This window comes from Berghia stephanieae, chromosome 6, assembly GCF_034508935.2.
Source record: "Berghia stephanieae isolate SIO BIC M18660-M18661 chromosome 6, UCSD_Bste_1.3, whole genome shotgun sequence".
NCBI classification, from domain to species: domain Eukaryota; kingdom Metazoa; phylum Mollusca; class Gastropoda; order Nudibranchia; family Aeolidiidae; genus Berghia; species Berghia stephanieae.
Window position 1 is genome coordinate 40,338,583 of NC_088365.1, and position 12,500 is coordinate 40,351,082.

Genomic DNA, 12,500 nt, shown 5'->3' on the forward strand with positions numbered 1-12,500 from the left:
TTGAGGTAGTGCCAGTTTCAATGGGTTTGAGATAGATTTTCATGAATATGCCCGTCCCTTGCTTTACTTCAAATTAAATAACCTCTGTCATCTTCAGCTATGCATGCAAAATCTTCAACTTTTTAAAAACTCTGCATACATGTTGTGGCTGTGAAACTTATCTAATCTTACAAACTCTGCAAGCTGATCAGGTTCTACTGAGCGAACAACAGACAAGGCCTTACATGTAGGTCGCAGGGTTTTACTGTGAGTATTTGGTACACATGATTTTTGGACATTAAATACCGCTGGTGGCACAACAGGGACAAGGTGTCTATTTCTTTGTATCATAGGTGTATTTGGTGGCCAATGTAAGGCACAAACACCCATGTTCTTTGTCACTTCATGAGTTTTGAGTTTTGCGAACCCAAGCATGCAAAGTATCTTTTCCTTCCAATGGAAATCCATAAACTGATACTTTCTGCTTGTCTGCTTCGGTTGCATGTTTCCTTTTGTAGTTTGTCTTGCAACCAAAAACAGAGCATTTCCGCACCATGATTGAAACCAGAGACCAACCAACTACATTAGGTGGTTTGACTTCCTATGACTATGACATAATGACAATTAAAAATGTATGTAAACTAGCATACGACCATCACCACTCTTACTACTACCCAACCCACCCCTACTTGTTTTTAATGAGACTATAATATATGGAGAGAGTAACAATTAAGAATTTTTTAAAATTCGATTGAAATAGTGATAGATAAAAGAAACTAACAGGCAATGGAGAACCAGTTAACACAGCGATTAAACGTGAAGGAAAGGCAAAGAAAGACCTTACTCGAGAGGGCTAAGCTTCTTACAAATTAAACAAGGCAGCAAAATGACAAATGATAAGAAAATGTAAATAATGTCTGAAGTGTGAAAATGTTGACAACCAAAGAGATCAGAGTCTATCTAGATAGTAAATCTGTTGATGTGTGTCTGTTATCTTTTCAACGTTGGCTCAGTCGAGGTTAGAGCATGAAATTACGTGTAAAAGTAAAAATAGTATGAAATAAACACAATTATTAAGGATAATCCAGCATGAAGTAGAAATATATGTATAATATGTCACAGTAAATAATCCAAAGAGAATAAAGAGACCGTTGCAATCAAAATCAAATTCAAGTTTTGCGCTCGAAAGAGAAAAAAATCGAAAGTGCAACGAGAATCGAAAAGGCTGAGAACTCGGCCCATTCGAAATCAGCTGATTTTACAGGAAAGCGGACCATTAGTAAAGGTCACTATGCTTTAGGCTATACTTTACAAAGGGATTATGGGTAAAATTTTGTGCATTATGAAATACTCTTTCAACGAAACATGAATGTTGAAGTCCTAAAACGGGGATGGGATGCCCTCTAAACACAATATACATTATGTTTTTATTTTGTACACTCGTATGAAATTAAAACAGATTATTTTGAAATACAGTGTTCATAGAGGATTGACTACATTATTTACCGGAGCAATAACATTTCTGCTTATCAAACAAAAAGTGTAAGAGTGTGTTTCCATTTCTGCTTTAATAAAAGGATCATTAAAAATATTCTCAATACACACACAATCACACAGTCACAGTCAGGTAGACAGATGGAAGAAGAAGAAGAAGGAGAAGAAGAAGAAGAAGAAGAAGAAGAAGAAGAAGAAGAAGAAGAAGAAGAAGAAGAAGAAGAAGAAGAAGAGAGATGTAGGTCGATATGTAGGTAGGTAGGTAGAGTGTATGCGTGTGTGTGAGGTAGATAGATAGATAGATAGATAGATAGATAGATAGATAGATAGATAGATAGATAGAGATAGAGAGAGAGAGAGAGAGAGAGAGAGAGAGAGAGAGAGAGAGAGAGAGAGAGAGAGAGATCTAATATAAGACATGATGATCTTTCATTATTAGCTTTTTATTACTTAATGAAAACAATAATTTGTAAAAAAAAAATCACCTTCCCGGCAGCCTAAACCTCTGCCATTATTGCCCAAATCATCTGCATTTATTTAAACTTTAAAGCACAATGAAGGCAAATGGCAGCAGCATGAACAATGACAAAATAAATAACAGCTAAAAAAATATCAACATACATATTGACAATTTCTTTGGTCGTTAAAGAAAAAGAGCTTATTTATTCTTATCAATTGGTTGCTTGCTTTATTTTTACTTTACAAATTTCTACACCGTTTTGCATGAGAATAACTAAAAGACCTAAATAAGGACCCTTGATTAGATTTATGACATAATATGAAATTGAATATGCAGCACTGAAAAGATCACTTCTTCTTTTTCTTTCCTTTCCTCTTGCCTCCTTTTTTTCTCTTTCCTTTGGAAACATCTGGCCAATCAAAGCCGCGTTTATCCAAGGCATCGGGGGCATCGTGTGCAATGTAATACAAGTTTTCCATTGCTGCAGGACTCATTATATCAAGAGGCGCTGCTTGAGATTTGGCGGAACCCAATGGGCTCTTTGCAGACTTTTTTGATTTTTTGGAACCCGCTGAAGTTTTTCCAAGTTTCTTCCCTGACCTTTTCCCAGATTTCTTTGCTGACGATTTTTTGCCTGCCTGAAAAATATAGAGATAACATAATTGCTTTTTAAACAAATGCATTTGCATATGGAAGTCTAAGTAAATTGCAAAACATGTGACTATTTCTTCAAAGAAAGTGTTTATATAGATGCCTGGTAAGCACGGTAGCTCCACAGAACGAATTGCTTCGCGACGTCCAATATTTTCCATGAATTTGACATCCCACGAATTAAATTTCCTTTAAAAAGTTTTTAAATTAAAACAATATTTTAGCACTTAATTATTTTCGTCAACAGCTGTGTGCTTTGTTTTGTCACCTCCTCGACCCTCAATGATTTGTGCTTTCTCTCACGGTCATTTATTCCAACCATCACTATGCAGGCAACACGTGTCCTCTCGCGTCACCCTCGTCTCGTGGCTACTACAATGCAAGTGAGAGATGAGCACACAAGATATGTGCCGCCTTGGATTTTACAATGGAATAGAGAAAGAAAGTCATAGCGGGAAGTTAGTTTTCTCGACCTTGACCTTGAAGACATATTGTTATCTTTCATTAATAAAATAATTGGTGAAGCCAGCACATTGGAGATGGAACAACCTGAGGGCCTGGGTAGGATAGAATTGGTAACTAAATAGCTTAATAGTTAGTATCATAAAAGGGTGCTGCTCTCTGCAATTAAATATTAAAACGAAGATCAAATTAATAAATACAGGCTTAACAAATGATTTATTGCTTAAATAATTACGGAAAGTCTAAAACTAAAAGTAGACTATATTACTGTACTCCCCGACTAGATACTAAAAACAAGAAACCCCGATTTCAGAGTTCAAAGTCATCACGAAGACATACTTTGGGGTCAAGGGGTGGTTTGGGTCTTTTTTTTAAAAAAAGTAATTACCTAAATAGGGCAATTTAAAACATTCTGTATCATCATTATAGGTTGAAAACAACATTTTTGGTGAAAAATATACATTACCTGTGTTGATACCTGTTTTGTAACCTGATTTGGGGGTCTGGCATAAAAAAAAGTAAAACAGTCTTATGGTAATATTCTTCCCTCTTATCAACATTGTAGCATTTGTGTCATCATAGAGTTTTTACAGCTTAAGTTTATGGGATTTTATTTGATCATTACAAAGTTGCGAATCACAATGTTATTACAAAATTGATTATAAAAATGTATAATTTGGATTAGAATTAAAAACACACGTTCCTTTTCAAAACAACCTCTCTATGGTGACATAATATATTATCTCTGTGATAACTGGAAATTTTCATACAATTTCATTGAATAGATTCTGAGAAATATTTGACCCAATATCCCTGGAAAAATGACATATTTAGAAAATTTCAAAATAGCTTTCCGGTTTTCACACTTATTTTTTCACTACCTGTACCCTTTTCGACGTCTTTTTCGTGCCTTTTGTCTATTTTGAGAAGTTGAACTTCAATAATATTATTTTTTAGATAATAATATAGATATCGTTTTCCAACAATATCCCCAGATAATTTTTTTGAAGGATTTTCCTATTAATTAGACCCAAACGGCCCCTAATTTACTATGAACTTGTACTGTCTTTGAATGTTAGTTGGTAGTTGGGAGATTGGATCCCGTTTGAATGTGATCATTAATTCAACTCATTTACACGTTCAATGTTATTACGTCGGTTCAGCAAACCATGACTTAAGAAGTTAGGCCCAATGGGGATTCAACACTATCGGTTTTTTCCCACTAAGTCCATGTTGGAGGTCTGACTGATGATTTCATCGCCCTTTCACGGACTGTACGGACTGAGGTGCGGCTGAAGTTATGCAGGTTTGATATACTTTCGCGCAGAATTGAAACGAGTTCACACTTTCATCTATTTCCTTTGGTGTGTTAAAATGTCTATACGAAGAAGAAAGTGTTTATGTGCTTTGATAGTTTATTCTGTATTAAAACGAAGAAAATCAATTAAAAGAAAAAGGTCTATATGGACGATACAGTGGTTCATAAAAGATTTAATTTCACTCATACAAATTTATTGCAAGAACAGATTATACCCAGTGACTTACGGAATTATTTGCGTATGGATGAGGACACATAGATATCTTCATCTCTTAAATATGGCTTCTCCGTTAATTGCGAGACAGGACACGAACATAAATAATAATAATAAATAAATTGAGATTTATATAGCACGATATCCACTAAATGTGCTCAAAGCGCTTTACAAAGGGTCCCTGGTCAACAGCAACATTTAACATGCAGGACGGGACATGCCGCCTCTTAGGCGATATTACAATTTTTTCGGACAAAGACAACGCTGTTAACGGCCAGGTACTCATTTTACACCTGAGTACGGTGAGAGAAAGTGAGTAAAGAGCCTTTTCCAAGGACTCAACTATGCGTCGAGCGCGAGGCTCGAACCCAGGACCTTCCGATCCGAAAGCGAGTGTCATACCACAAGACCACATAGCCGCACATGAGAGCAGCTATTTCTCCTCATGAAAGATTGACAGCGACACTAGGCTTTCTAGCAAGAGAGAGAAGGTATGAGGATCTCAAGTTTATCATATGTATTTCACCATAATCTTTGAGGGTGATTAGTCCTGAGACATGCAGGGCTATTTTCCAATGCCTTGCGAAGGATTATATGAAGGTAGGTAAGATAATAATGATATTTAGCCAATTTCAATGATATATCTTGATTTAGAAAATCTACCCTTTGGATTCCCTGCACCAAGGACTAGAGACAAAATGCGATATACTAGCGTCTTATGTTATGGGGAAAGGTATAAGGCATGGAATTGAGAATGAAGAGTGTCTTCATTTGTGTAGTGGTTAGCGTCCAAGAGACACATGACTTGACTTTATATCTCTCATCCCCAAATAAATACTGACAGCATGGCTAAAGAGGTTTAAAATTATTCGTGGTTACCAGTCCGTTTAAGTTTATGGCGACAGAGACTAATTCTGACTCACATGCACTCTACGGAATCAGAAGGATAGAGTATTTCTTTTTAAGTCTTACACGGAGGGGTTGGGTTTCATTCGTAATTGAGAATCAACATCCTGCTGGATGGACGGAGGGAGTGAGATGGTGGTAATATATATATATATATATATATATATATATATATATATATATATATATATATATATATATATATATATATTTGTGAAGTTTCAATTATATTGTTTTATTAAACATTGGCCACAATTCTCATACAAAGTCAAGCAATAAAGAGATGAAGAGAGAGAGAGAGAGAGAGAGAGAGAGAGAGAGAGAGAGAGAGAGAGAGAGAGAGAGAGAGAGATTTTACATTTTGATTTTCATATTGAAACACCTTTATAGTTAATTATCTTATTAGGTATAGCCGCTATACACATCAAGAGATTAAGTAGCATATTCTGTAGGAGCTTGAAACACATGAGATGGTCCAGCAATATTGGTATTGATTGTATTCGGTACATCGATCAAATTGGAGGCTCTTGACAAATTATTCAAAGGGCCCTTGTATATATGACCTCTGAAATTAACTTCTTGGCATACAGCATTTGGTCCCGTGACATGCCCCGAAGGCATGTGTCACTGACATGACAAAACAATCCAATTAATCTTTGCTGACATCAGGGGAGGACAACTCTCTATACGCCATGCGCAGAATTCTTGTGATTTCTCCATTTTCCTTTTCACCACCACACGACCTTTGCTTTTTGTCGCCTGTAAAAGTGCCGGTGATGGAGCCGGTTCTGGGTTCGGTCCGAAATCACACATTTAAACGGGGATGAAGATCTCGACGATGTGTTGTCATCTTCATCAACAGCTTCGTCATGATCTTGAGAATCAACATCCTGCTGGATGGACGGAGGGAGTGAGATGGTGGTAATATATATATATATATATATATATATATATATATATATATATATATATATATATATATATATATATATATATATTTGTGAAGTTTTGTGATTTTAAACCATTTAACATTTATTTCTACATTGAATTTTTATTCCACCCTGTGTGACATGTTTCAGTGAATCTTGTGATATAATTTTACAACTTTTCAAAAGAACGAAATATTTTAATCAACAAATTTTAAAACGGATTCAACATGATAATTTTTACCATCCTTGTCAGTTGATAGTCTGGTACCGACTTATGTTCACATCATTGTTTATGCTTATGTCATCATCCGAATACAATACAAGTACACAGCATAACTGTTTTCGTCGAGCCAGCGGTGGCTGTCGCAAACAACGACCAATAGGCTTCAACAGTCATGACATCACTTCCCTCGTAATGACGCGTGGTAACTTATTAACTATTTGAACAGTATTTCACTGATCTGTCAACAAGAGACAATCGTTATATCTTAGGGGAGTTCAACATCCATGTGAATGACGAGTCAGATAACAATGCATCGAATTTTCTCAATTTAATTGAGGCACAGAACTAAGTCCAACTCATCACAGAACCAATACATGAAAAGGGAAACACGTTAGTTCTCATATATAAACACCGTGATGACATTTTGTTGAATAACGCCCACGTACAAAGTAACCACATATCAGACCATCGATATGTTTTATATGAATTACCGAAACCCACAAAAAAGACAGTTACATTTCGAAAATATAAGTCATAAGATATTGAGAAATTTAGAAGTGGCATTATTACATCTGGTCTTACCATCAAAGTTGAACGTGCATACACATTAGATGACAAAGTGTCTATTTTTAACGATTTTATGTCTGAACTTCTTGATCACCATGCTCCTTTTCAACAAAAGTTATCACCATAAGGCCTGACACATGATGGTTCACTGAGGAAATTCGGTTGTCAAAGCAAATGAGACGAGAAGCGGAAGAAACACGGCGGAAAACAAGACTCACAATACACAGAGAGTTTTATAAACAAGCACGAACTGCAACTAAAACTCTGATAATCGAAACCAAAAGAAAATCTATAAGAGACAAGGTGAACGATAGTAAAGGCAACAGTAAGAAGCGTTTTTTTTTGTTCTGAACGGTTTGATAGAAAGCTGATAGTGGGGAAAAATTACTGTCATCACACCAAAAACAAATCAGAACTTGCAGAGCGCTTCAATGATTACTTCACTAATAAAATTGCTACCATTGTCCAATTTCTGCCATGCGTCAATAGAAGAGGTTACTGAATTAATTAAGAAAGCCTCAAATAAACAGTACAAACGTGATGTTGTACAAACGTGGCTTTTAAAAGAATGTGTAAAGGAAGTCGTACCTGATATCACTTCGATTGCAAATAGGCCTATCGAGAATGCAGACATTCCAAGCTGCTTCAAAGAAGCTCTAATTACTACAATCTTGAAAAAGAAAAATTTAGACAGCGATCAATTTAAAAACTACAGGCCAATCTCGAACTTTCATTTCATTTCAAAATTAATAGAGAGACTCATTGTCAAACGTCTTAACAACTACATAAATTTTAACAATTTGCACACTGTTTTTCAATCCGCCTATAAGCGATCACACAGCACAGAAACAGCATTTTTGCGTGTCCACAATGTGATATTGTCCACCAACTTGACAAAAATGATAATGCAATACTACTGCTGCTAGACCTAAGTGCCGCGTTCAACACTGGATCACGCAATACTACTAGACCGAATGCAGAGGCTCTTTGGAATCGGAGACAAAGCTCTAGAATGATTTTCATGTTATCTACGAGACAGGTCACATGGCGTTCTCATGATTCCCTTTCATCACTCACATGGCGTTCTCATGATTCCCTTTCATCACCAACAAAGCTGCAATTTGGTGTTACACGGGAATCAGTGCTTGGCCCTTATATTTGTACAATGTATACATAACCCTTAAACAACAGCATCACGACCTTCTGTCTCAGTTATCATCTCTACGCCGATGATATCCAGTTATACACCCCCATTTCATCCACACAAAAAAACAAACATCGAAGAAACAAAGCAGCGACTCGCAGCATGTCTAGATAACGTTAAAGCCTGGATGACAAACAACAAGCTTAAATTCAACGAGGACAAAACTTATCTGATTGTATTAAAAAAGACAGGAAAGGATATACTCATTAACCGACTGTCCCTCTGAGAATCTGTCATTAAAAATTCCAAAGTCGTTCGAAACCTTGGTTTCTATTTTGACACTCACCTAGACATGCGCGCATTCATAACCAAGTGCTGTCAGGCTGTTCATAGCGCTCTCCAAATTAAAATGCAGAATACGAAATGTTATTGATGACGGAACATGCAAAACACTCATCCATGGCCTTATTACCTGCCGCTTGAATTATTGTAAATCTCTCCTGTACGCCCTACCAAAAACATCGCTGAACAGACTACAGTTGATGCAAAACAAAGCGAGAGAGAGAGAGAGAGAGAGAGAGAGAGAGAGAGAGAGAGAGAGAGAGAGAGAGAGATTTATATTTTCAAAAAATAACACAGAACGAAATGATACTGAAATAGTATTGACTGCAGCTTCATTTACACCCGTTTGTTTATTTTTCAGTTTCGAGAAAATGCTAGTGAGTGGACAGCTATTGCCAAGTCGTTTGAAGAAAAATGGCAGTTCCCTGGTTGCCTAGAGGCAAAAGACGGCAAGCATGACGAAATAACCCAACTATCAGGTTCTGGCTTATTCTATTTCAACTACAAGTCAAGAGTCTTTTTTTTAGTATGGTGTTACTTGGAATAGCCAATGCAAACTAAGAATTCATCTACATTCACCTCGGTACGAATGGTCCTGTGTCAGATGGAGGTGTAATTGAGAACACAGATTTCTATGAGAAGTTAAAATCAGATTTAAATCTTCCATCCAAATCACAGAAAACCGCTCTACCATTTGCTTTTATAGCGGGTGAGGCGTTTGCTCTACAGCAAAATCTGCTACAGCGTGAGAGTTCTTGATGAAGAAAAACACGGTATTCAACTATCGGCTGTCTCGAGCTCGCAGAATAATTGAGAATGTCTTTGGTATTCTGGTGTTTTCAATAGCAAATTCAAAATGGCCCCATCTTCTATCGAGGATATCATAATAGCTTGCTGTGTGCTGCACAATTTTCTTCGCAAGAAAGTGCCCGACCAATATACACCACTAGAATCACTAGATATAGAAGACCAAGATCATAATATCAATGAAGGGCTTCGAGTACAGAACAATAACATAGTGACCATAAGACAAACTAATACAAGGAATGCCTCGGACCAAGCAAACGACACAAGAAATATGTTCAAGGAATATTTCAACAATTTAGTTTTCTTACAGCTGCCAAAATGTGTATGTAATCTAGTAAGAAAGAGGTGAGCTGAGCAGATAGGAAACAATGAAGATGAGGGATAGAATGTGTGTGTGTGTGTGTGTGAGAGAGAGAGAGAGAGAGAGAGAGAGAGAGAGAGAGAGAGAGAAGGGGGGGGGGAGATTAGTTAGGTTTTGTCTTATACCGTATATTTAGAAGGATGGAATTGAAACTACTTACTGTATTTTGACTCTTCCTGGCCGTGGCACACAAAAACTTCGTCGACTCAAAGTAGAATAGGGACGGTTCGTAAATCTCCTCTACTCCAGTTCCGGACAGTTCAGATGCTTTCATTTTTAAAATATATTTTCTCCATGCACTTCTCAAATTGTTTATCTTTGAGGACCCTGTATTCCTGTTACCGACTGTTAGCGTCAGGATAAAATATTTTAACAGAATCAAACAGTTCATCATATTATGTCCGTTCCCTTTTTAATTTATTGGAATAATCCTTTCTCTTGACCTTCCAGAGGCACTCCTTCTCTCTAAAGAGTTCGATTAATTGAATAGTTCCAGTTTTTGTCCACGACGCCATCTCGGGTTTTAAAAAATACTCAGCACAAAATGCCTATCAATTTAAAAATTGCAGTTACATCGTTCACGTGTGTATGAAGGTGCAGGTCTCTCTCTCTATCTCTCTCTCTCTCTCTCTCTCTCTCTCTCTCTCTCTCTCTCTCTCTCTCTCTCTCTCTCTCTCTCTCTATCTATCTCTCTCTCTCTCTGGGTGGGTGTCTTTGTTTATTAATCAGTGTGTTGTGTGTGTGTGTGTGTGTGTGTGTGTGTGTGTGTGTGTGTCTTTTATGGAAAAACCAGCCAATGTAGGTATGTCGCAATGAGTTTTGTGTTACTATACTTGGAGGCTGAGGGAATGGAGGGAGGTTATGCGAGGGAAACGGATTTCTTTTCAACAGGGATTGTTCACATCATTTTTTTTTTTTTTTTTAATAATAAAGGAGTAAAAACCAAAAAGTCCATTGTGTTTGGTATCAAACTCGTGGTAAATTGGACGCTGGACACAAAAATAGCATTAAGAAAGCAAAATTTGTCACTTTTTTTCATGTTATTTCAACATCCCCATCACCCCCCCCCCCCCCCCCCCCCCCCCCCCTCCCCTTTTCAGTCAAACGACCTACGGTAAAAATATTAAGCGTGCAAATCTCCGGCCTCTGCCTCGGCCTCAAAATCATCATCATAAATGATTCTTTTTTTTTTTTAGATTCTTTGACTTTTGTGTCCGTTCGCAAAAGTTGCGCCCCACGTGAACTGAGTACCAGGTCCGATACAATCAGCTGATTTCGAACGGGCCGAGTTCTCAGCCTTCTTGATTCTCGATCCACTTTCGATTTTTATCCTTCGAGCGCAAAGCTTAATTTTATTTTCGTTGCAACGGTGTCTTTATTCTCTCTCTTTGGACTATTTACTGTGACAAATTATACATATATTTCTACTTCATGCTGGATTATCCTTAATTAATTGTGTTTCTTTTATATCATTTTTACTATTTACAATAAATGTCATGCTCTAGCCTCGGCTGAGTCAACGGTGAAAAGATACCAAACACACATCAACAAATATACGAGACTTTGATCTCTTTGGTTGTCAACAGTTTCACCCTTAGGACATTATTTACATTTTCTTATCATTTGTCATTTTGCTGCCTTGTTTAATTTGTGAGAAACTTAGCCCTCTCGGGTAAGGTTTTCTTTGCCTTTCCTTCACGTTTTTCGCCGTGTTAACTGCTTTTCCATTGCCTTGTTAGTTTCTTTTATCTATCACTATTTCAATCGAATTTCTAAACATTTTTATTGTTACTCTCTCCATATATCAGCAATGTGTTCCGTTTATTAAAAACAAGTAGGGATGAGGTTGGGTGGGAGAAAGAGTGGTGGTGGTCATATGCTAGTTTAAATCAAATTTTAATTGTCATTATGTCATAGGAAGTCAAACTTGATGTAGTTGGTTGGTCTCTGGTGTTTTCCGTCATGGTGCGGAAATGCTCTATTTTTGGTTGCAAGACAAGTAAATTTAGAAACTAGAAGAGTAAACATTCTTTGTCATAATTGTAGGGATATAGATACAGTGATGCCTTAACTCATCACTAACACTACTACTTCAACCATCACTACCACTACTACTACAACCACTTCCACCACATCATCATCACTACCACCACTAACCACCAACACCAAATCATTATCACTACCATTACTACTACAGCCACCACCATCACATCATCGTCACTACCACTACTACTACAGCCACCACCTCATCATCACTACCTACTACTACAACCACCACCCAATCATCATCTCTGCCACTACTACTACAATAACCACCACCACCATGTCATCATCACTACCACTACTACTGCAACTACCACTACCACATCATCATCACTACCTCTACTACTACTACAACCACCACCACAACCACATCATCAAACTACCACTACTACTACAACCACCACCATCACCACATTATCATCACTAACACTACTACTACAACTACCACCACACCATCATCATCACCATCACTACCACTACTACTACAACCCCCACCCCCACCACCACCACCACATCATCATGACCACTATTACTACAACCACCACCACAAACATCATCATCACTACCACTACCACTACAACTACAACCACCACCACCACC

At 37.3% G+C, this 12,500-nt stretch overlaps 2 protein-coding genes across 2 annotated transcripts in view; both read right to left on the reverse strand.

The window, feature by feature from the left end:
- Positions 1-1,895: 1,895 nt before the first annotated feature.
- Positions 1,896-12,500, reverse strand: part of LOC144975028 (uncharacterized) — a 27,850-nt gene continuing 17,245 nt past the window's right edge. The window contains exon 2 of the mRNA XM_078918672.1: positions 1,896-2,571. Within this exon, the coding sequence (XP_078774798.1) occupies positions 2,281-2,571 (291 nt within the window). The 3' untranslated portion in view covers positions 1,896-2,280. The remainder of the gene's footprint in view (positions 2,572-12,500) is intronic.
- LOC144975027 (uncharacterized) lies at positions 5,745-10,886 on the reverse strand. The gene is made up of 2 exons (XM_078918670.1): positions 10,018-10,886; positions 5,745-6,377 (listed from the first exon to the last, which is right to left on the reverse strand). Exons 1-2 carry the CDS (start codon positions 10,249-10,251, stop codon positions 6,213-6,215), a joined length of 399 nt encoding a protein of 132 aa, XP_078774796.1. The 5' UTR covers positions 10,252-10,886; the 3' UTR covers positions 5,745-6,212.

Coding starts and splice junctions, on each gene's coding strand:
- LOC144975027 (XM_078918670.1), bottom strand. CDS start 10,251: ATGATGAACTGTTTGATTCTGTTAAAATATTTTATCCTGACGCTAACA. Junction 6,378..10,017: donor CCAGGAAGAGTCAAAATACA/GTAAGTAGTTTC, acceptor CCGTCCATCCAG/CAGGATGTTGATTCTCAAGA.